This window comes from Triticum dicoccoides, chromosome 1A (genome assembly GCF_002162155.2).
Source record: "Triticum dicoccoides isolate Atlit2015 ecotype Zavitan chromosome 1A, WEW_v2.0, whole genome shotgun sequence".
NCBI lineage: Eukaryota > Viridiplantae > Streptophyta > Magnoliopsida > Poales > Poaceae > Triticum > Triticum dicoccoides.
This window is the reverse complement of record NC_041380.1, coordinates 238,336,467-238,362,276: the sequence shown is the minus strand read 5'-3', so window position 1 is coordinate 238,362,276 and position 25,810 is coordinate 238,336,467. Positions and strand designations below refer to the sequence as shown.

The window sequence follows — 25,810 nt, the reverse complement described above, 5'->3', positions numbered from 1 at the left end:
CAACAACAACAACAACAACAACAACAACAACAACAACAACAACAACAACAACAACAACAACAACAACAACAACAACAACAACAACAACAACAACAACAACAACAACAACCCTATTTGGACGCTAGAGGTTAGAGTTAGTTTATAGCTCATTACTAACCCTGAACTAACTCCATCCAAAGAGTTGTTTGGATGGCAGGGTTAGATTGATAATAAATGCACTAGGAGAACTAGCTCCAATTAGCACCTCTTGGGTTGGATAGTTTTTTTTGGGTGGGTTATAGATGCTACTAGCTCAAACTAGCCCTCATGTTTAGATATACTTTAGGGCTATTTGAGCCCGAACTAGCTCAAACTAACTGTAACCCCTGGATACAGCAACAGTTAATCAGCCGATAATTTGTAAGAATGCACTGAACTCCTTCTGGCCCATAATATAAGATGTTAATTCATCTAATATGTGAGTATATTGGATGTTATAAGATACTGCCTCTGTTCGTAAATATTTATCTTTTTAGAGATTACAAATGGACTACCACGTACAGATGTATATAGACATATTATAAAAGAGTGTTGTGCTACATCATTGTGCAATTGTTGTTTAGCTTCTAATATTAACTTGGTGCTTTTAGGTACATATGACATTGGTAAAGATCCGCGCTTCGACCCTTTCTGCGTATGGGGCAATGAGATATCGATGAACCAGCATCAAGTGAGGAAGCCGATAAAGATTGTTAGTAAAATGGGTCCAAAGATGGCAATTAAACTATTTGTTTACGCTTTATCCAAGACAATAGCGAACTACAGGATGGTAAGTAAGAACTATGCAGCCTTCTTTTTACTGCCCATAATGAGTTGTGTTAGATGACAATGTCTGAATCTTTTTCCTTTGCAGTGGTTGCCAAAGCAATTTACTCAAGATTACCTCTCAAACTACATGATTGGTGGGCATGCAAAGGTTAAAGTATTTCTACCAGAACACGATGATTATCTAGATGTTTTCATGAAGACCGTGAAGGATGGGCGGTCGGCCATCACAAGGGGTTGGACTAGAGTCATGTGTGCCTTATGCATGGAGGAGGGCAAAATATGGGCATTCCGCTTCACCTTATTCAGCAACCAGAATATATTTCGCCTCTTTCTTTACCGTCTTTAATAGTACAAGTATACAACTATGGTTCATATTCTTTATTTGGTTCTTATGTAATTCTTGAACATATGTACCTATGAATCGATTAATGCATTGGTTGTTTGAACCTGATGGATATGAATAAAGTTGTAGCATATATTCAAATTCAAATCCAAATCCGGTACAATTTGGAAAAGCAGCAATTAAATTAGGGTGAAATTACGCTCTCCAGGTTGTTACGGCACACATGGTTGGTAAGACACAAACGTTTGCGATATGCACCATAATCCGAGACGGTTCACAGAGAGGAAACGTGTGCAAGCATGCACATAGTTGCCATTTGCAAACCATGTGCGATGTCAGACAATATCACAAACGGTGCGGGCAAACTAAACGTGTGTGTTAGTTGCCTTATCGTACACGATTTGCAACCATGAACTGTTTCTGATGAAGTATGCATCGTAAATGTTGCACCATAGGATAGCGTGTGCGGTAGTTCTCGTGTACGACGATGTTATGACGGTCCGACGTTCAATAATCATGTCTGACACTCGTACGACTATTAGCTAATCTTCTTAATGGTGAACCGTTTGTGATGGGCCGCGCATCATACACGTTCTATAATAGTGAACCGTTTGTGATGGGCCGCGCATCGTAAACGTAGCACCACATAATACCGACTGCGATGGCAATGCAAGCAGAAACGAGTAGGAGTTGTACTGTAGGGGCCCTATCCCCGACGGTTTCTGGGTCATGTGGGAAGGACCCCCCTATCACCCACACTCACTTCGCGACGGTTCCAAATGTCGTCGCGGAAAGGGGTTAAAAACCATTTGTTTAGGACCGACGCACACCAGTGCTAGCAAATAGTTTTGTAGGAGGTGAATAGTACTCAAAAGAATATGCAGAAAAGTTCTTTGATCTGTGACCATAGCGGTTAGATGAAACACGCTCATATTCATGAGTCTGATGATAATTTCCCTGCAAAACATTGGTGTTAGGGTAACCCTGCGAGGTCCTCTGTTTGTATGAAGCCTTTGGGCCATATGAAGACTTTGGTCTGGGGTTTGTCTTCTTCTCTGGTGGTGTCATTATGACATTCACGTGAAGCTTATCAAGACAACTTTTAGGAACCCACATCTTCTTCATGGGTGGCCCATTCCTGCAGTTAGTACCAATAAACCTGGCAAACACTTCACCATTTTGATTTTTGAACAGTTTATAGTTTGAGTCAAATGACTCATCAATGACAATAGGGTTAGCACAGGTGAAGCCAGATAAGGTGGATGGATCCACTGAAAGGCCCTTTGTAGCAACCCATGTGGTTTTGGGGTACTGCTCAGGCTTCTAGTAAGAACCATCAACATTCATTTTCCTCTCGAAACCAACACCCTCTTTCCTAGGGTTTCGGTTCAGAATCTGTTTCTTGAGGACATCACATAGTGTCTGATGCCCTTGGAGTCTTTTCTACATTCCTGTTTCAAGTAATGTCTTCAACCTGGCATGCTCATCAGCAATAGAGTGGTATCCTTAGAAGAGGGGTTAGTTACCACATCAACAGTTGAAGATATTACAACTTCAGAAGTAGTAGAACATTCAGTAACAGAGACATCATTATCACGCTCAAGACATTTTATACAAGGTGGTACAAAATCTTCCTAAGCGGAACTGATATGTTGAGCGAGTAGTGAATCGCTCTCTTTTTGAAGATCTTCATGAGTCGCTCTCAGTTTCTCTAGATCTTGCTTCCTATGAAGATAATCATAGGAAAGCTTCTCATGAGTGGATGAGAGGGTTTCATGACGACTTTCAAGTTCTTCATACTTAACATGAAGATTTTTTATGTCTTCGATTAAGGACTGAGTTTGATTCATTTCCACGTCCAACAGGTCATCGCTTTTGTCTGGCAATTTTTGAATGTGTTCCATAGCAGTTTGTTGTTCAGTTGCAAGTTTAGCAAGAGTCTTATAGCTGGGTTTGGATTCACATTCAGAGTCATCTTCACTGGAGGTTTGAAAGTAAGCATCGCGTGAGTTTACCTTGGCACCTCATGCCATGAAGCGGTAGATTGGAGCAGAGTCGTCCTCATCATCGACTTCAGCATCGGCGGCGTGACCATTATCTTCAGTGTTGAAGATGGACTTGGCGATGAATGCTAAAGCTAGAGCCAGGCTTGGCACGCCTGAATCAGACTCCTCCTCTGAATCCATCTCCTTGCTAATAAAAGCACGTGCCTTGCCAGATGAGCTCTTCTTGTAAGATGAAGACTTTGAAGAAGACTTCGAGGATTTCTTCTTCTTCCTATCATCAGAATCATATTCCTTGCTCTTCCTCTTTTTCTTAGCTTCCTTGTCCCATTGAGGACATTCAGATATGTAGTGGCATGGCTTCTTGCATTTGTGACAAGTTCTCTTCTTGTAGTCACGAGAGGAAGCCTCATCATTCCTTGAGCTGGATCTTGAAGACTTTTCGAAGTGATTCTTCTTGGAGAACTTTTGGAACTTTCTCACAAGCATTGTGAGCTCTTTGCCAATGTCTTTAGGATCACCATAACTGCAGTTAGATTCTTCTTCAGATGAGGAAACAACTTTTGCCTTCATAGCACGGGATCGACCATAGTTTGGGCCATAGATATCTCTCTTCTCAGACAGCTGGAACTCATGTGTGTTGAGCCTCTCAAGTATGTCAGACGGGTCGAGATCCTGAAGTCAGGGCGTTCTTGGATCATCAGGGCCAAAGTGTCAAAAGAGTTGTCAAGTGATCTCAGTAGCTTCTTCACAATTTCATGCTTCGTGATCTCAGTTGCGCCGAGTGCGCGAACCTCATTTGTGATATCAGTGAGGCGGTCGAACGTGAGCTGGACATTCTCATTGACATTTCTCTTGAAGCAATTGAAGAGATTGCAAAGTACATCAATCCTAGAGTCTCTCTGAGTTGAGACGCCTTCGTTGACCTTGGACAGCCAGTCCCAGACTAGCTTCGCCGTTTCCAGCACACTCACACGGCCATACTATCCTTTGGTCAGATGACCATAGATGATGTTCTTGGCGGTTGAGTCCAATTGCGCGAACCTCTTGCCATCAGCAGTGGTGACACCTTCACCGACTTTGAGAACGCGAGTCTTGATGACATACCAGAGGTCTATGTTAATGGCTTCAAGATGCATGCGCATCTTATTCTCCTAGTAGGGGTAATCAGTGCCATCGAAGACGGGGCACACAGCGGAGACCTTGATTATCCCTGCAGTCAACATAGCTAAAACTCCAGGTGGTTAAAATGAATCACACAAAACAAGGGAGCACCTTTCTCCGATACCAATTGAAAGTGCTAGTTATCGACTAGAGGGGGGTGAATAGGCGATTTTTACGAAAAATTTCAAAACATGAGGTCTTTGAAGACAGACAATCAAATGGAACCTATATGATATGCAGCGGAAGATAAACTACTCTAAACATACCATAGTCAAGTAAGCAATAGTGCTGAAAGCACGATGACTAATAGCAGCTAGGTAGTACAGATCGGAACGGAAGACAGTATGAAGCCAAATAGGTAATATTCTTTGCATAGTGAAGTCAAACAGATCAGGCAAACAAGCAATGACTTCACAAAGACAAACTGAAATGTAAAGGAGGTGGGGGATAAAACCAGTAGCTTCGTGAAGACGAGGATTTGGTAGACCAGTTCCAGTTGCTGTGACAATTGTACGTCTGGTTAGGGATGCTGAGATTGAACTCAAAAGACCATGTGTTCACCTTATTCCCCTTGAGCTAAGGACACCTAGTCCTCGCTCAATCACTCTGGTAAGTCTTCAAGGTAGACTTCCAAACCTTCATAGACTCTGTTCACTGGCGATCCACAATGACTCTTGGATCCTCAAAACGTTGGGCCTAACCGGCTGGAGGATACACAGTCCTCAAGTGTAACAAGTCTTCAGGTCACGTGGACAGAAAGACTTTAGTGATGCCTAACACTCTTTGGCTCTGGGTGTTTTGGGATTTGTCCTCGCAAGGATTGCTCTCTCAAAGGCTTCGGAGGTGGGTTTCTCTCGAACGACAAAAGTCATGCACTAACTCTGAGCAGCCAGCAATTTATGGTGTAGGGGTGGGCTATTTATAGCGAGGAGGCAACCCGACCTGATATGTCTGAAATGACCCTGGGTCACTAAGGAACTAACACATGTCAAACGGTCGGATTTCAAACTCACGCGGCAGCTTGGCTTGGGCTATGAGCAAGGCTGACCCATCCAACTCTGGATAATATTTGCTCTCATTGTCTTCACTCAAAGATATAAGATTTGGGTTGAGCATCACGTCAGTCTTCTGACTTTGTTCACTTGGACCCCACTTAACAGTTTGGTGGTTCCTATGACTCAATAAAGAAGAAAAGGAAACTATGAAAGAAATTATGTCTTCGCACTCCATGGTCCTTAAGTGAATATCTTCACACGTCATTATCTTCAACGTGAATGTCTTCACAAACCACCATTGTCTTCAATGTCTTCATACATTTTTAGGGGTCATCTCTGGTAAGTAAACCGAATCAATGAGGGACTACTACCTGTGTTATCCTGCAATTCTCACAAACACATTAGTCCCTCAACCATGTTTGTCGTCAATACTTCAAAACCAACTAGGGGTGGCACTAGATGCACTTACATTGGCACATGAAAAATACCAAAACACCCACATTTTATGTCACACATAAAGGGCATAAAAGGATGGCAAGTGGAGCCCCATGGGGGAGCTCCACCATTGGCCGTCCCACACCTTGTGGGCCCCCCAAAAAGGGTTCCCACCCTTCCATGCCATCCCTAGATCTTTTGCTAAGACCCCCTTTAGTGACTATCCATAAAATTCAACCAATCAATGCTTTTCACTATTCACGAAAACATTTTTCTGCGACCGCTAAATCTGAAACTTTTTTTGTAGGCCTATAACATTTCTAGTACCCACTAAAATAAATTTGGACGTGTTCTGAAACTTTTTCAGATCAATGATTTTCATCAGCGGAAAGTAACTAAGACATTTCCGGCTGCTCCAGAAAATTTCCTGTTTTTTCTCCTGAAAAATTCCATAAGTCCCTAGAACAATTCTGGCACTTACAAAAAATTCCAGGCACATGCCAAAAACCTTTTTGGCTTAATGGTTTACTCCGAAACAACTTTTTGGTTTTACCGAAACTTTTTCGGTGTTCTCTCCAGAACTTTTTCATTGTCTCCGAACTTTTCCGGTGACTTTCTCTCAGACTCCCTGTCTAGTATTCACAGATAGATGGCCCTTAAGCGTGTGACCTTGTAGGTTTGGTGGAGTATAAACATGACCAGAACACTTTTCGATCAATGATCAATAGTCGAACCGTGGACACCCATATTGATCCCTACACCCATAGTGAACCTGTAGTTGTCGTGTGCTATTTGTGTTGCTTCACGATATGTTACAAACACCCAAGGTGAGACTTAGCGGCATCCCCGTGAATCAACTCTTGTCCACTATGCCAGTTACCTCGTTATCGGGTTTGTTCTCTTATCTCGTTTCCGTGTTCCGACATCCCCGTGATCAAATCACATTGTGTTTGGCCAGACGATGATGGATACCGTAACACCGAGAGGGCCCTAAGAATATCTCTCAATCGTCGGAGGAGCAAATCTCAATCTTGAGCTATCTCGTTCCTTGTCATACCTTTCCGTGAACCCGTAAGCCACCGTAATAGCCACCCAGTTACAGATGGCGTTTAACAAACCCCAAAGTTCATGAAGCAAGAATGAAGGAACTCGACACTCTCATGGTCTAAGGAATTATGCAAACATTAACTTTCTTTGTGTTATTAACCATTTACTTGTGACGAATTTATCTCATAGCATAACATCAATTCGAGTCGATTCAACACACGTGTTCTCCTAACATTGTGCCCTCAAAATTGTCGGCGTAGTCATTCCCATGATCAGGAAAACAGGATCATCATGCAATACTTGAGCTAGTCTTAGAGGCATGACTAGGAATACATTTTACCGTTTATTATACCACATGTGCATATGAGTTTCACTCCGAGCCTCGTGGATATTGCAGACTCGGGAATCATTGCAATTATAGCATGGAACATAAACATCCATTACAAACTTGGAGATACAAAATAACTGTTATTACTGCCTCTAGGGCATATCTCCTACTGAGACATGTACTCTAGTAGACAACTTGGGCAAGAAGCCATGTAACCCGACTTGGATCCATGTAACCCTACCCCTCATCCACCTATATAACCGGAGGTAGGGGCCTTCCAATTCAGCACCCAATTAGTCATACGAGTCAAACACAACCGACACAAGCATACATGCAGAATGTAGGGTATTACCTCACCACGAGGGCCTGAACTTGGTAAATCCTTCTCTCATGTGTACCCTATTCTGATCCTCTATGAGTGCTCTGCCCAAGGAGCAACTCTATGCAGGGATCTGCTAGTTTTGATACCGTCAGTTAGTCATTAGTGGCAGTATCGAAGAGATTCTCTCGAAAATTCCAGATTATTCGGTTTGAACAATGGTGGAATGAGTACAAAAATATCACTCATCATACGCGACTAACTTAGTTGTGTGAAACTCTGGTTTAACCAAAAAGTAATGGTTTTGGGCGGAGACTATGAATGTAGTAGAGGGTTAATATTTTAAGAGTTGCAAACTATCCAGAAACCAAACTTTGGCTCATGGCACGGTGAGAAGAGCAACATAGTAACCTCAGAGTGGTAAGAGTGCGGTTATAGAATTTAATTCAAGGACAGGACGAACCATAAGTGCAACGACGAGCGGCACAACTGTCGATGGAGCGGGCGCAACCAACGTGTCTGGAGTAGCAGGTGGCGCCCCCGCGGACACGTTGGGCAGGGCAGCGGCAGCCAAGGGTCGACCAACAGTGGCCGACATCATGCATGCAAGGTTGAGGACGAGCGATCGGATGGCGTTACGGCACCAATGACCGAGGCGTAGAAGAACAGCGTAGCGAGAGACGAGCACACAATGATGCAGGCACATGTGTTTGGCCGACGTGGTGTTGAACAACCACACTGAGAAGATGTGACAAACCGCCAACTTTTTGCCCGATCGCCGAATTGTGTTTGAAGCAAGGCAGCCACCAGGAAGGTGTCTAGACGGAGGAAACACAAATGAAAGAACACGATGTTTGAGCATGGGCATCCACTGCCCAGGCGTGGGGGTGACACCATGGACCGCTTGCCTGCCACAGAGCAGCTTGAATGCGATCAACAATGTCGACCGTTGGGACAACCGGCTTGGAGACCATCACATGAACAAGATGAGGTGTGAGGTGGCAGCAGTAGGGGTGGAGCGGTTGATTTCAGAGCGCAGACAGCGACAGCAGCGAGAGGACAAGCAAAGAAAGAGATGTGAATCCGCTCCGAGGCAATCTCAAGCTCGTGAAGGATGGCGGTGGCAACCAGAGGAGAATACAGTGAATCGAAAGGTGAACTGAGAGAGCTACAAAGGCATGAACATGTCCAACTCACCACCAAGACATGACTAGAGAAAGCGAGCAAGCATTAGACGGTCAATGCCCATGGTGGCGAACTCAACAAAGGCAACAAGGTGAATCCCGTTATCACTGTGACGGAAGAGGGACATGGGTTGTGAGAAGGCGAGCCAACCATGAGTTTGAAAATCGTAGCCCATTATCGTCACCTGCCGCGAGCTGCGCGCCGCGGATGGCACCCTGGACCGAAGAGTGATCACGGAGGGGAGGCGAGGTGAGATGAAGGTGGTTGTGGAATGGGTGGGTACCGTCGTAGGAGGAATGGCAGCGGGTGGGGGTGGTAGGAGGGAAGGGAAGGGAGGGAAGGTGGAGGATCCATCAAGCTTGGCAAAAACCAACTTTGAACGGTTTTCTGCAGCCCATTTCCATCAGTTCAATATACATCCACAAAAAGATGCACCCGCGGCATTGACAAGAGATTAAAAAAGAACTTATATAAAATTAAAGAAGACCAAGGCAAGAACAATAGCGGCAGTCCTGGTTGTTAAGGCATCGTACAACATAACAAATGCAGACCAGTGCAAAGGAAAAAAAAACAGTATTAACCACAACAGTAAAATTTCACAGACTGTAGGAGCTGTTGTTGCCATGGTACGGAAAGATGCTTTCCAGAACAACCCGCAGGGTATGTAGAAGGGACAATTTGGACCAAAATGGAAACAAGGCCGGGGAACTAGTGAGAAGAAGAAAATGGCAATAATAATACAAACAATGACTATGAAGGCATCTCGGCTAGGCGAACTGTGCGTGGAAGTAAAAACTCAGCAAAGATGGGAAAATGTGATGATGGATAAACACCATCTATATTGTCATTTATGACTTCGCATAGTGCAGGAACCAGTGGGCGTCCTCTAAACAGTATCCAGTCAATATGCAAGTCCTGAGTTTGTCTGTCCCAGCAGAGACAAAGAGCTCTGAATACTAATTTTAGGAATTCTACCGCACCTTGTTTTTCCCCTGCATCACAGCAATCTTCCGTGTAAGATATGTAGAAATAATACGGCTACTTGAGAAGAGAAAATATTAGCAGGTGTAAACTGCAACAGAAACCAACCAGGTTACTGTTTATAATAAATTGATCTCGATATATTCACCCACTGAAAAAGTAGGTGATGCAGAAAACCCATCATTGCACAGATAAAATGTATGCATAGTAGTGAGAGATGTTGCTTTTGGAAATATAGCTAAATGTTCTATACTTCTATCTACAATATAATGATACAAATATATAAACTTCAAACAGCACATCCCTTTTATCTTTTCAATTTCTTAATTATAAGATAAGGGAATGCCAATTTTCTCTTGAAATAATCAGTTGAGCTGTTTGGCTTAAAAAACTTAAGCAAATGAGTAAGTTTGGTTATATTTACTTATATTGTAGCAAGATTGCCTTTCATACTGAAGGGGATGTTTTTTATCCTTTGTTTAGCAAGTAAACCAAGACACTATGACAACAACTATATTTTCTTCCTAGATATGGGACTGGAAAAGGAGGCATCTGAGCGAAGTAAAAGGGGTACCTTTAAATCCATGATATGTGTGTATCAGTGAAACATTTTTGCGCACACGAGCATTTGGCCAAGCATCTCTCATATCACCCACAACACCATGTTCCCTGTAATCAAAATCATATGGAATTATGTCAATCAACGTAGCAAGGGAGTCATCTAAAAAATAGGAAGGGCTGGACTCAAAACATAAAAGACGCATACTCAAGGAACTATGATCTTATTCATGATTGGGGGCTCTGTCTATACAAATACCAATCATAATAAAGTGGTTAGGTCCATTTCTCGACAGAGGCAATTAAGCATTTCGAAATTACACTAAGGCCCAATCAAACCCAAATACCACTCATCCCTAACCTGATCTGCAATTAGTATTATCTTGCTCACTGTGGAACGACTATGGGGTGAACACATTTACAAGAGCTGCCTTTGCATAGAAAAACATGGACATATCACACATACGTTTAAGATTATGCATTTGATATGGGCTTGCAAAAAGAGATGGTTCTGCATATGTACTTTGTTAAACGAATTTTAGCTAACGTTGCCAAACTTTGCCCCTGGTATGGTCAGTATATTTACTTTGTATCTTTCTTTTCGAGTAGAATACTGATGAACTTGCTTAAGAGCAAAGTGTACTCACCATTCACAAGCAATTATTTCTTTGTGGAAAAACAGAGAAAATATGATATATGTGACTTGGTAGTTGCAAGATTCAGGTCTACCATCAATTTTTGCCTCTTCGCTAACATGTTCATCGAAAGATTGAACATTGGGGACATCTCTTGACAATGTTGATGATCAGTGTTATGGGGTTTCCGAAATATATAATATGGTTATTTTTTATTCTCTCTACTTTAAAGTTGACTGTTTTCTTTAAGTCTAAGCTAATTATTGTGACTACTGGATTGTACGAGTTATGTATTTTATTAATTCTGTTGGAACATATGGGAACATGATTTTTAGAAGAAAAAAATACACTTTCGGGATTTCTTAAATACTTGCAGATACTGAAATTTTGGAAATCAAACTTTTTAAAACGTTGCGACTTCATCATATATTAATAACCAAATGTATAGTAGTTTCTGACACCTAAACTCAAACTTTATTTCTGAAATTTGAATGTACAATATCTTTAACTACCTAGGTTACAGAAAAGGTTCAAATCTTTTAAAAATGTTGTTAATGGTACTTTGCTATTTCTGAAAATATATCATAGATGATCATGCACAACATATACGTACAACAAACAGAATCGACACAAGATCCAATACAGCACAGCTATCCAATAAGATGTACTCGGCCTAATACATAATTTGAGATTTACTTCAACCATCGCTCAGACCAATAATATATACTGTGTGTCTTACAAAAAAAATTACCTTCAAATACGTATTTGGAAGGAGTTTCCAGTGATATAATTTCTATAGCATACATCTAATATATTATTGATCTTATAGATTGTCAAAGTAAATCTTGGAACACGTATTAGGCCTTATATATCCGGATGGAGGAAGTACTCCAAAAGAACATCATGCCTATCACATCAACACAATATGTAAAGCCATATCAGCAGTTTTATTACATGGCAGATCAGGTATTTTGAACTTTTATCTTACCAAAATGCTAGAAAGAGTCTCCTAAGAAAATTGTAAAGGTATATGTTATCACATATTATTTTATATTAACATAAAAGGTAGGTTTTTACCTGACAACCATAAAACTGGAATAAGGAGTCGACATTTGTACAAATAATATTTCTATGTGAACTAGCCATGTTAATCTCAACAAAATTATCATCCTCCAACAAGTTATACCTAGATCTGCCGAGCAAAAAACGTCCCGTCATAGATTCCTTTTGTGTGTTGAAGCCCCCACAATAGATCACAGGCAAGTTGGGTGGCAAAGAAGCTATATGCTGCCACGTAAGCAAAGCACTTCGTCTACGAGCACGAGGGCTATCTTCATCAAGATTTGTATTTACAATCTGGAAACTGAACCCAGGTTGTTCTACTCTTTTGAGTTGAAACGTGTGTACATCATGTCAGTTAAGGCACAAATTTCTTCATGTTCCAATAAATTCCAGTCAAGAGACTAGGAGATGATAGAATAATATAATGACAAAAGTATCATGCAAAAGGATATTGCCCATGTAGCAATGCATGGTGCAGTAGCTCCCCATGAAATGCTTCCTGGCACTGATGGAGATTCTGATAACCAGAAGGTGCCACCTTCTGTAAGCTCCACCTTCATCAAATTCATGGTAGTTCGACTCATATACGAAAAGACATTATTCATTTCTAGCAGAATAGTATCATGTCAAGGAAAGAAAAACCTTCTCCTTTTCGTAGAATATTGTGCAATATTCATCAGTGGTGTCCTGTGAACCTTTTCTTGAAATGCCAAATTGCTCATAACCTGGATCAGTGCAACAGCTTGGTAATTCGGCCTCATACATCCTAGATTGCAGATAAACAGACAACACAGCATTGTGCTAGAAAAAGAATAGGTAGCTCTCAGGCCTTTTAGTTAATAGCTAAATTTGGTTCATCTTGGTCAAAGAAAAATGTTTTTCCCTAAAGGCACAGGAAAAGTATATAAGCCCAACAGAAATGACAGATGCGAAGAAGAATGCACCACCGCAAGCTCAGGACCGTCGCCGACGGATTACAGGCCAACCGATGGGCACGGGACATACACGGCACGATTGGCATCCATAAGATCGGGCAATACTTACAGCTCTGGCACGCAATCAGCCACACGACCCTCTCCGCCGAGCCAGACCGCCTCTCCTGGAAGTGGAACCCCCGCGGCGTCTACTCTGCCAAATCAGCCTACATCGCCACCTTCAATGGCTCCACGGGCTGCGACGCATGGAAGCTCACCTGGAAGAACTGGGCGCCCCCGCGCGTCCGATTCTTTCACTGGCTCGCCCACCTGGACTGATATTGGACGGCCGACTGCCTCGCCCGCCGCGGCCTGCAACACCCCGCACGATGTCCCCTCCGCGACCAGGCCCCCGAGACCATGCACCACCTCATCCTAGCTTGCCCCTTCGCCCGGCGGATCTGGTACGAGGTGCTGCACTGGCTCCGACTCTCCTGCGCCCTGCCCGACAGAGAGACTTCTCTCAACGACTGGTGGCACACGGCGCGGCAGCACACCCCAAAGCCCATGCGCAAGGGCCTCGCCTCCGCGACCCTCCTCGTCCCATGGATGATCTGGAAGCACCGTAACGATTGCGTCTTCAACAGAGGACGGCCCTCAGCGACCGATCTGCTCACGAAGATCAAGGACGAGGCCGCCCTCTGGGCCAGAGCCGGCGCCCTAGGGCTCCGTGCCATCGTACCGCAAACATGGGACGTGCACTGATATGCCTCTGGGCACTGTAATTCCCTCCTAGGAGGATTGTAACTGAAACTCTCTTTCTTTCCAAAGCAATGAAATGCAAGCTCTCTTGCGTTTTCTCGAAAAAAAATCCCATGGTGATCAATCAAATTAAGAATATAATATATTTGACAATCAGTGCTTCTCAGTTGTTTCATTTTAGGCCAATCGTATCATCAAAATATAACACACAGAACCATATAAGTTTTAGAAAGTGCAATATATACTTCATAAACTCATAGTCATGTAACGGCCACATGTGGCCCTAGGCTCTAACATAAAGGAAATAACACCAGCATTTATTTTTCTGAATCAGAATATAATTGAACTATTCTCGCGTGCAGTTGTAGAAAGGAGATAGAGATACTATCTTTATACTTCTCATATGCAGATAACAAGGGCCTGTTATGTAGTACAAGTGTACAACACAAATGAAAAGGGGAGTATACAGATTTGATCCAAGAATTGCTTGGAAGTATGCCTCAAGTGGTTTGACAATGGCTAGCTTATACAAAGCAATCATTCGTAGACCATGAATCCTAGGGCTTAGGGGTGATTACGGCAAGATGAGGTGTCATGAAATTAATGATGACATTGCTAAGTTGTGTTGATAACAAAACACTGGCTACATCCCCTGTGGGTCTATAGCTTGAAGTTCCCCCGATGCCATAGCAGAATCAAGAGACCTACTGGGGATAAGTTCTCCATTCTGATATCCATCGATTTCACAATTGCAAAGGTTTTAGAAGGTACCTATCTACTTGTTGGTCAAGCAGATAGATTTATATATATGCTAGAATCCTGGGATATTATTTTTTTCAAACAAAAGAAGGTGCGCAGAAATTTTTACTATACCACACTGTAAAAGGACAAGTATACTCTCAATTTTCCCAATATATTTCCTTTTTATTTTTAGCAATCAGCACGCAACAGCATATCAAATGCAGCAGTGTAACTGGCCACAAGCTGTGGTGGCAGGAGTAAAGTAACCCAGCAACAGGGACAACAGTACTAGTTAGGAAAAACAAATTAGTTCCTATTCAGTTCAATGAATCTGGTCTAACGCTCGTTCCTTGTCCAGTTGTCTCTAATATACTCCTGTGGCTGATGGTATTTGGGCCAGGGTGGTGGCACCGATGACCTCAGAGATCTCCACAAGTGCTAGTCGTCGCTCGCATGACCGTTCGTGGCAGATGACTTTGGAGGACAATGCCGAGTTGTATCATGGCTCCTTCTCTGCTCCACCTGCACCTGCCAAGGTGCCTGCCGGGACGGCCCTCGTACTCGACCCCCCGACGCACTCGCTGCCGCTTTGGTCAGAGTCTTCCTCATGGTCGTCGCCTCGGAGCCAGGTGCTTGCTGCACCCCTGACGCCCGTGCACTGTTCCCCACCGACTGCCATCGTGGTTGCATCTGCGTCGCAGGCGGACAGGCGGTTGTCGAATTTGCCTACAACTCCGCGGCCAGTGGCAGCGCCTGGGTGTGCTGTTGTACATTCTGACGCCACCTTTCCCTGATCCGTTGGTGCCAAGTTCGCTGCAGGCCGTCGGTGCGCGTAAAGCATCGCCGCAGGTTCCTACGGTGACCACGCCAGCTGTGTCAGCCGGTGCGCTGGCAACGCTGCAAGGCGCTGCAAGGCGTCGATGACTGCCAACGCCTGGTCGTCAAGACCAACACAGACGCATCACGCCATCGCTGGGCGCGGCCTTGCTGGTTCCTCGGGGCACGAGCTCCTGAGGACTGTTCGGTGTCTTCAGCTGGGCGTGGCCTTGCCCATGGTGTCCGAGGCCACCCCTAATTGTGGGTGTGCACGTTGCACCACATCCCACCCGCAGCCCACGGTGCTGCCGCTACCAGGTCATCGTCACCTATGTTGGGACTGGGAGGACCGGCGATACTCCTGTTAGTAGCCAGGAGTTGGCTGTTGGCCATCCTCTACTGCAGCTGTCTGCGCCGAGGGGTACACTGCAGGTAGCAACTACCTCCTCACCGTCCAACACGGAGGTTGCTGCATTTGGTGGCATCCCCTACCCCACATCCATCCACCGTCACTTCAGTACTAGGATTCGAGAGAAGCCTGACCCCAACGACTTGCAGACGGATCAAGCTATGTGCGCCGCCAAGCTTCGGGACATTGAGACTAATTCAGTTATGCTTTACAATAAGAAGTTTTCGGTTCTTTACTTCTCAGAAGTTGAATTCAGAAAGCTTCGAGACTAGGGATCTCCTTATGTAATAAGGCATGAGGTGGCTTCATCAATCAATGAGTTGTTGGACTCACAGATCGATAGGGCACTGGTAATGTTACAAAAAATGGCCGCTGATACTCCCGTCGCGGATGATGGCCCTCATGGGCTCTCAATATTGTATATTCAAGACATGTGTGAGGACCTGAAGAGGAAAGGGTACTTGAAAATTATATGGATATTCCTCGTATTCCTGTAAAGGCCACTTAAGGCACACTAGAAAGCAATACGATATTTCTTTTGTGCAACGTAGCACGCAAAACAAATTCAAAAATAGGCTTCACGACCAATGAGATGAATTTTCTAGAATAGCAGAGGTTTTCATGACTTGGCTAAAAGACAAATTCTAACTGAGATTCCTAGAGGATAAAACTAGGACTCCATCGTTCTCATGGAGACTCGAGATACGAACTTCTTGACACGTTTTTTGAGCTGCATATGTGGTGGTCTTGGTTATGCATGGTATGCCTGCCTCCGAGAGGAAGGTCAGGTGGTATTTTGCCAGGTGTGAATTGTTAAGCTGCATGCACTAGCCAACGCAACCAAAAGTCTGAATTGATGGAAAGGGCTAGGCAGTTCACATATACACTTCAACACCACCTCTCACGTGTGACGCGGGAAGTCAACACGTGGATAGACTTAGAGGTATGGCTCAAGAGGCTTATACGTGGACATAGAGCGGGGCAGCAACAATTTTTGAATAAATCGCAAAAGCCAGGACTTGAACTCAAGACCTTAGGCCCTGATACCATGGTAAGCTTCATGCACTAGCCAACGCAACCAAAAGTCCAAAATGATGGGAAGGGCAAGGCAATCCACATGTACACTTCAACACCCCCTCTCACGTGTAACGCGGGAAGTCAACATGTTAATAGACTTAGAGGTATGGCTCAAGAGGCCTATATGTGGACATGGATGCGGCAGCAGGAATTTTTGGATAAATTGCGAAAGCCAGGACTTGAACTCAAGATCTTAGGCTCTGATACCATGTTAAGCTTCATGCACTAGCCAATGCAACCAAAAGTCCAAATTGATGGAAAGGGCTAGGCAATCCACATATACACTTCAAAAATGAATTTGTTTTTGAGGTCTGTCACCATCTTCTTTGGGCTCAGCAGTGCAACGATGTTGGAGAGTGGGCCATGTTGCGCCTACTTTGACGACCAGCGGCATCTGTTCCAGGATATACTCGTGGCATGCTTGCTCCTAGGTTCTATGGACAGTACTAAGTCCTCGAACACAGTGGATTTGTGGCCTACAAATTGGATCTTATGGACGGAGCTCGAATTCTTGATGTCTACCATCTTAGCTGGTTGAAGAAATTCCATGGATGCCACCTAGTGCTGCTCCCTCTCTACCTTTTATAGAAAAGGGTAAGGTAGCTCTTCATAGTCTTCGACGAGGCATGAGCCATGTTCTGATTCTGTGGGCAGGTTCATCAGAGGAAGAGACTTCCTAGGAACGTTTGGCGGAGTTTAAAGCTCACTTCCTTGGTTTTCTTCTCGAGGACGAGCTGCTTGACGAGGAGAGGAATGATGTTAGGGATCTCCAATGGTCTTCATCAAACAGACTCCCCCAAATGTCCACGGACACATCCGGACATCCAACCAGGCGAACGCCATCCAATGCTATCCCTAAAAAAATGCATATTTTTACTACCAAGCCATGCAACATTGCATATTTTCACATAGCAAAATACATTGATAGTTCATACAAATAAACCTAAATCTACTCATCCGCGTGTAAGGTGAGAATGATGACCCCCGTGCAAGACCGTTGACCTCGTCGATCGTTGGTGGCTAGCGCGGATCCGCCTTTGTGGACACGTGTGCCGCTTTGGCATCGTCGTCGTATTGCCGCTCCTTGTCTTTGTTGTCGCCGATGATGACCTCACCGTGATTGCGCTCGAACCCTACAAACGCTCTGCACTGACCCCATACCACGTGGTTCTCCGCAACAATCTCCAGGTCCATCAAGGGTGCGGTCACGGCGACGACATCTGCAATCTCCGCATCGAGTTGCTCCATGATGAGGACCCGAACCTGGGTAAACACTTCGTGTGTGATCCCCTCTGGTACCTCTGGTCTCGCACTACACCCTATCAGGACTACTGCCAGTTCCTGGTATCGTCAATGCACTCCAGGGCTTTTCCTCCTCATCCTCGCCCGAGCTCGAAGGAAGGCTAGCCACAATGTGGGTTGCGGGTCAGGCCTCAGCGGCCCGCATCTCCGCCGAGAACTCCACGAGGTGCTGTGGCATGAGCTGCGTGTAGCACGTTATCTTCGTCAGCACCATGGCGACGATGGATGCGGATGATGAGCTAGGGTGCTCCTTGCGGAGGCGAAGGGTTGGGAAAATTGGAAGAATGGGCTCGAGATAGGGTTTGGGGGGTTGCCAGCCAGCCTTCAATAGCCAGGGTAGGCTCCTCAGGCAGCTTGTCGGCTACCCGTCCATGAATGCAGTAGGCAGAGCGGTGAAGCTTCAATGTGCGAGGCAAAGCGGGTCAAAGACTACAGGAGACAACTCAGATTTTGGGTGGGACCAGGGTGTCGGAGTTTGACATGGAGGATGTCCGGACTCCACATGAGCCCTCCCCCCCCTGATTTGGGGCCAGACTGGGGGATTTCGGATGCCCGGACCGGTCCGGTCCAATTTTGGTCGGCTGCTTTGGAGGCCTAAAAGTGTTCGGACTGTCTGGTCCAAGCATATAGGGGAGGTTTGGGCGTCCGCGTTGGAGATGCCTTGCGTGGGGGCAATCCTATTTACTTCCATGCACTATTGATTTGCTGATGGAAAGAAGTCAATTCGTAGTAGGATATGATTCCTTTAGGAAGAGAAATAGATGTAGGACTTTCCATAATGTAAGGAGAGGTGGTCTATACGGGAAACTTGATCAATCAATTATGTCAAGTCCTTTCCCCCAAGCTCTTTTTCTTAGAAACACGAGACTGAGCCGGCAGATCTTAAGATTGACGAAGTCTCCACAGGCACCTCGTAGTCGACGGGCACACGTCATACCACTAAGAGAATAGCGTCAGAAAGCCTAAATAATTCTAGGAAATATGCAAGCACCCGTGTCAAGTCTAGGACTTGAACCCGGGTGCGCTAGTTCCACCAAAAGGAACCTAACCATCTAAGCTAGGCCTAGTTCGCCCCCAAGCTCTTCTCTTCCTCCACCATTATCCCTCGACACAGGTAAGACGCCTACCCAGAGGACCTTCATCGGCCCTCGGTCACCTCCAAGCCAAGGCTACGCCCTCCAACCCCAGGACTCTAACAAAAACTTTCTCCAATTACAAAATGACACGCATTTGGCTGCACGATTCGGGCAAGAAGATGTTGCTTTGGGTAACTAGGATATTAGCAAATAGATGATAATACCAGGCAGCTTGAAAAATTCATTCTTTATAATGAAGAATATTGATGAATTCAACAGAGCGAAGAACATTTCCACCAGTTTGCAGCAAAGCCTAAGAAGGTGATATTTGAGACTACCCTCGATCGTACACTCAAAGTACAGCGGTTATCCATTATAAAGTAATAGCATGCAAGGAGGACCGTGCGGGGGGCGGGAGGGGGGGGGGTATCATGGAGAGAGAGCATTACCAGGCAGGCACTGCTGTAGGTAGTCCAGCTGGCACCTCAACCCTGCATATGAGACATGTTATTTCAAGCCTAGAACAAACTGAAGAAGAGGTTGAAATAAAATGGGGAATGTAAGTCATGAAGTCACAGAACAAACCAATGTGAGCAAGAAAATCATGACTCTGGAACTCTAAATACAGACTGAAGATCCAACTATAGGAACCGAACTTTTTTTTTCGAGATTGAACCAAACAATTCATTAAAGCTCGTATGGGCTGTTGAAGCTAATCCAGACACTCTTTTTTCTCTTTTTGAAACAAGGAATCCAGACACTTTTATTTGCTACTAATAACAAACCTTCTCCGGACAGTAAGAGATCAAATTCCATGCGTAGTCCGTATGGATACTACTTAAATCTAACAACGGTATAAATCAAATGCACACCTCGATGAATGATTGAATCAACTCAATTACATGACACAAGAGAAGGGAACCATATTCTATAGCAGCCCCGCCCACCTTGCTGGGTGCAGAGGATGGTGGGGGAGTAACTGGTGATGACGCTAACGCAGATGTCGCGGCGCTTCTCCCAGCTGTTAGGGCTCTCGCTCGGTTGATTCCCCTCGTGCAGGTTCAGCGTCATCACCGTGATGGACAGGCTGGCCATCCCCTCTTCTCTCGCTTTCTCACTGTCGCCGCTACGGATTATTATGCAGCGGCTGCAGGTGCTCCACTGCAAGGAGGCCGGTGGTTGCTGGCGCCTGGCACGCGCTCGTCGCAGGCCGCCTGCGAGAATATCGCACGCGATCTGGCGGGGTTGCTGAGGATTTGGGGGAAAACGGGGAGATCAGGGGAGTGCGTGTGACCTTTCCTGTCTTTGAGCCTTGTTTGACTGATATAAAAATCGAAATATAACTAGTTTATTCTTCGTTTGAGCTTCGATCAGTCAACCGGAGTGCGTAAAATTGCGCAGTACGTTCGTTTTAGGGCAACTCAATGCGGATCAGCAAATCAGATACACAGAATGTCCCACACGTTCGTGGATACGGAGACGGCCATCCAAACCACGTGTATCAAAGTTCCAACTCCTTTATTTGATACAATTTTGCTAAAGCACATATAGATGTGCTATAAATATTGTAAGTTTTATATTATTAATTTTACGTGAAGATTTGTATGATATTTTCATTTTTCTTTCTTTTTTATTTTTAATGTTTGATGAAATCATTTAGATGTGCTCTAAACATTCCGTGTTTGATATGTACTAGTGACTGGGGTGCATCTCAGACGCACCTCTTAAAACGGAATTATGAGTCTAATCTTGTCTACAGACATTAGGATGGCTAATTAGCTTCATAATCTAAGCTTGGTTATGCAAGTTGGGATTCTTCAAACTTCACAATATCCAGCGCTTAGATTAGGGTGGCTGTTAGGTCCTGATCTTTAGAAATGACAAATAGTTCTTGAACTCAGCTTGACATGGTAAGAATAGTCACAACATGAATTTAGAAATGATATATGAAATTCATGTAAGAAACCTTCATGGCAGTCACAACATGAATTTAGAATTGACATATAAAAGATCTCCTTTCCAGTCACAACATGAATTTAGAAATGACAGACATAATTATAAGCCAAAAGATAATTATAAAGAGGATTTTTTTTGGCAATCATAGCAAGCATATTATCTTTAGAATCCTTCATTGTAGGTTATCAACTGATCACATGAGAAACAACATCGGCATGTGTTGCTTCTATACTTCCTCTTATCATAATCCTCATAAAGTTAGTGTATTTCACTTGAAAATTTTGTTATCAAGGATTTGAACTAAGACCTCCCGATCCGGGTACAAATTGAGTTGCAAGCATCAGCTAGTTCATCTAAAAGATTCCAAAAGTTTAAGTTGTCTAGAAAAGTTGAGAAATATACCAATACTGCAGTAGTCCTCTTAACTCAATTTCAATGCATTAGCTAATGACTCGCTGATTTATACAAACAAAAACAATAGAATGTTTAGTTTGACATTCCCCTTCTACAACAAATTGTAACAAGATAGACAGATGTAGAGAAACCAATATCCTGTTTATGTAGAATTCTAAGATTATGACAGTTAAAACGACCAAAGAAAAGGAGTCTCACGTCATGGTCGCAGCCGTACTCAGGAACTGTGAAGGCGTTGTCATTTTGAAGAACCACATAATACACAAAGTGCCATACTCCTTCTCTTTTCTCCTGAAATTTGCAATGGCATGTACCACAAGTCTCTTCTGCCTAATAGGGAATGTTACGCATGCCACCAAATTTGAGGTGAATAATTCATAGTGTTTTCTGCATAGTATAGACATAAGTTCACCAAGCGTCCATCTGCATACTGCTGCAGCTGTTTTCAGGCGCAACAAATAGTACAGCTGGTCAGCGGTATGGCCAATTCTAACAACCAGATGCAAGTATGAGATTCCTAGGGAGGGTGCACACATACCTGAACTGTGGCCAATGCGTACGCCTCCATCGCCCGGCCTCACAGCGCTTGCAGCAACTGCTGAGCACCTCCATCTTGCCCGCCCAAATGCCCTGAGACATTGTAAGAGCAGCAGCACAAATGAACTTGTTAATCTGGAGAATGTTATCCATTGACACATTTTGGGGACACAGAGGGGTAGAACACCATCCCATCGTGCTCATTAATTAGAGTAGAGAGTGAGTATTACCCATCCTGCTAATTACAAAATTGGCCATCTGAAATACCATCAGGAGAAGTTTAAAACCCGCCAACAAAAGTTAACTAATGATGCAATAAGAATCTAATGGTGCGGCAGTACAGCTGTACCTAAGAAAACATCTCTGTAAATTGTCCTTGCCTCAAAAAGAAAAGCATCTGGATCTGATGTAAAATAGCCTTTCTGAAATAGCATAACAATAATTAAGTTACAATTTGTCTCAAAAAATAAAATAAGTTACAGACATGAGTCACATGACCTTCAAGTTGTTAGGGGAGTACTGTACTTGCGGAGAATGGGTTCCTATAATTGGTTTCTACTAATTGTACTTCATTTTCAACACTCGTTGCTTCACAAATTCTTCATGGTTGACTCCCTGTCAAAATGTTTATGAAAAAATTAAATAAAATTTAGCAAATTTATAACTTAGTTCTGAAGTTTTGATCCTTATCAATTTGATTCCTAGCTACTCTAGGCATTAACACAAACATGTGCAGTAGAAAAAGGTGTATACATTTTTTTGTACATGCACAATTCAGAACGTCAGCTTGAGGCATGAATTGAACCAAAAAAGCACATTATTAAAAGGGGAATGAGAGAGAGAGAGATAGCAACTTCTAGCAGAGAATTGGATAAGGAGAGGAAAAGTTGCATCATCTGTAAGCTGCATTAACGCAGTAGTAGTTCGACATCATTTGCAAAGAAATAGTGGCAGAAGAAACATGATAGGAGCTTTTTCTTCTCGCTAACCTACCAATTTATTGTACAAATGCTTTGTATGTACAAATTTAGATGTCATTTTGTTGCTATTTATAAGGGTTTCACATTTTTTTTGTTCCTTTATTGCTTTATGCAAATATATTTTTCTAAGAACTTAAGCATTACATGTATGGCAAAGAAAGATAATCTAGACATATGTTATGTTCCTATTCTAGTATTATGTACGAATAAGCTTCCTTTACCATTGTGAAGAAGGTGTTTTATAAAGCTTCAGATGATGATGGTACTACGCTGGATCTATCTTAGCCTCAAATTTCTTACTTATTGACGTTAGGGAATGCTCCATCTCTTCCTCTGTAGGACACAAAACTTCCAATAAAGCAATAATTTCTAATTTTGTATCTTTTGCTAAGTCCCAACCTAGAAAGGAAACATATCTTTAGACTATTACTAAGAGCAAAGGAGTTCTTTTAATATGATAACCAAATATGCCCCGAGACTCAGAAAAGTCAAGTGGGAGGGATTGAGAGGACTGAGCAGGAAGACAAAACGGAGGATCTTCTCATTGCCGTATCGCCAACGTCCACTCGAGCCTAATTGCAATATCTGCAATTAACAAAAGGATTTGGCCAGATGGGAATAGGTTTCTATAAAAGGATAAGAGAAAGCTTATATGCCAAGTGAGATCTCACCTTTACGGTTGATACAATAAGACGACTGAGCAAAATATTTCTCTGGATCCTCGTCTCTAAACCTATTGGCGAAATATTGCGGTTCTCCAGATTGCACCCAGCCACTGCACCGGCTTCCTTTGCAGCCCATGGTCTCAGCATTCTGCTCTCCTCTCCTCATCTCTCCCTCCGTCTCCTCCTCCGACAGCTACCACGCCCGGCCGTGCCCTCCTGAGTCGCTCGCAGTCATGCCTTCACTGCTGCAGGATGCTGCTAACGCGACACTACGATCAGAGACCCTTTCACGAAACTGTGTGCGATGCATTAATCACAAACGGGGATGTAAAAAACCGTCAAAAAGGTGCAAAACGTTTGCGATGGAGGATGCATCAAACACGGTTCAAATTTTAGTTGCGTGTGCGATGCAGGGCACACAGTTAACCCGTTCAAACTGTTTGCGATGAGGCAGATCAACAGAAACGGGTAGTCATATCAATGTGTGTGCGATATACGACATACAGTTCACTCCGATGAACCGTTTGCTATTAGGGAGTGCAACATAAATGATTAGTCAGATCAAGGTGTGTGTGATATAGGGCATACGGTTCACTCGGACGAACTGTTTTTGATTAGTGAACGCAACAGAAATGGTTCAACTTAACAAGATGTGTGTGATACGTGGTAAACAGCCGACTCGGATGAACTGTCTGAGATGAGAATTTACAACACAGACGGTTAATATAGTTAGTTCGTGTGCGATTTTGTGTATATAAAAAACTTTGAAAAATGCAAACTAGTTGCTTGCGGTGGCTAGGATATCGCACACGATGCGTCTGCGAGTACTCGTGTGCGATGATTAGTAAGTTACACATGCATTTCCTTATGTTAACACTTGTGTGATAAATAACACATGGCAACTACGTGGTCAACCTTCTACCATCAATAAATTTTGACCTTGTTTCTCATCACATTGCTGATTACAACGCAATAAGTAATTGCAAACCTATTCACACCTATCAAACTAATATGTGTTCACACTTAGCACCGGGCTATAAAAACTACCCACTCGAAAATTACTTCACAGTTCCTCTCCTCATCACCCACAAAACTGGTTTTTTCTGTCAAGTCGTTCCGCCATGACCGGCAGGAGGAGTTTAGGGTGGACATATAACCAGGCAGCAAAGACCAAGGCCGCGGAAGCACTTGAGAGGTCCCGCCGCGAAGCCGCAGCCGCAGCAAAGATGTCCCGGCATGCCCCGGAGCCCTCGAACGAGCTCTCACGGGCATGCGAGGGCTCTCACAAGCGCATTCGCGGCGTCGGCCATCGCGACGAGCCGGCGTTCCTGAAGTCCTTCATCGGCGGCGACGACATTCTTGCCGATGTCACTATGCAGCAGGAGCTGGTCGCCGACTTGATGAAGCTGCTCAAGATCAGCGATGCGTCAGTTGACAAGGCGATCGGCCTCGTCAAGCAACTCATGGGTGACAATGGTAAGCTCCTCAAGTTGGTCGCCGAGAAGGAGAAGGAGGCCGCTGGCTGGAAGATGCTGCATGAGCAGCGCAGTGCCTCGGAGATGACGCTGAAAGCGGTCGTCGAGGAACTGATGGGTGCCTTGAGGAAGCTCTGGATCGAGCGCGGGCAGGAGGTGGAGGAATCTATGGCTGCTTTCAAGCAAAGTCGTGAGGAATTGAAGAAGGAGCTGGAGGATTTCGCCGCCCGGCGATCCATCGACGAGTAGAGACAGTAGCAACCCAGATCGTTGTCTGCAATTTCCTTCTTCTCTTGCCCCGTGTCTTCCGGGCTTTGCCGCATGTGGCATTTTAAATTATCCAGAATATGTAGGACAATTATTATCTGCGCCATTGTAAATTTGTCGTGTATTATCCGTTGCCATTTTATTTGTGGTTGTATTATCCGTTGCCCTATGTGGCAATTTAAATTAGGGCGGAATACGAGTTGAAAACACGAACAAAGCAAATGTTGCCATGGGATCACAAGCAAGCACCCTCCGTCCAGGTGCTTCAATTAACCCATTAATGGAGAAGTTGTGAGCGAGGCAGGCGACGGCTGGTGCATGGAGGCCAAAGAGCTCGCTTCCCGATGAGCATGGGTGGCCTTGCTGCTCGCACGTATCCCGTCAAGCCTGTGAGGTGGGCAGGATGCACGCGTCCCATCGAGCGTGCGCGACATATTGCTCGCACGCGTCCGTCGAGCCTGCACGGCGGACTTCTCGCGCTCATCCCGTCTAATCAAACAGCTGCACGCACGCCACCGAGTATGGTTAAATTTCGACACGGTAAATATAATACAACC

The 25,810-nt window shown here is 44.3% G+C and overlaps 1 protein-coding gene across 1 annotated transcript; it reads right to left on the bottom strand.

Moving 5' to 3' along the window:
* Positions 1 to 9,120: 9,120 nt before the first annotated feature.
* Positions 9,121 to 20,325, bottom strand: LOC119267406. Its single transcript, XM_037548795.1, has 7 exons — positions 19,907 to 20,325; positions 19,409 to 19,450; positions 12,505 to 12,587; positions 12,315 to 12,416; positions 11,987 to 12,201; positions 10,182 to 10,276; positions 9,121 to 9,618 (listed from the first exon to the last, which is right to left on the bottom strand). The coding sequence occupies exons 1-7, from the start codon at positions 20,052 to 20,054 to the stop codon at positions 9,377 to 9,379; spliced, it is 927 nt and encodes a 308-aa protein (XP_037404692.1). The 5' UTR covers positions 20,055 to 20,325; the 3' UTR covers positions 9,121 to 9,376.
* Positions 20,326 to 25,810: the final 5,485 nt, after the last annotated feature.

What these genes read in the sequence shown, in the direction of transcription:
- LOC119267406 (XM_037548795.1), bottom strand. Translation starts at nt 20,054, where the DNA reads ATGGCCAGCCTGTCCATCACGGTGATGACGCTGAACCTGCACGAGGGG. An exon ending in TTTTTGCTCGGCAGATCTAG is followed by an intron (nt 10,277 to 11,986) that starts GTATAACTTGTT and finishes TTTTGATTACAG; the next exon opens with GGAACATGGTGTTGTGGGTG. An exon ending in CACATATCATGGATTTAAAG is followed by an intron (nt 9,619 to 10,181) that starts GTACCCCTTTTA and finishes GCTGTGATGCAG; the next exon opens with GGGAAAAACAAGGTGCGGTA.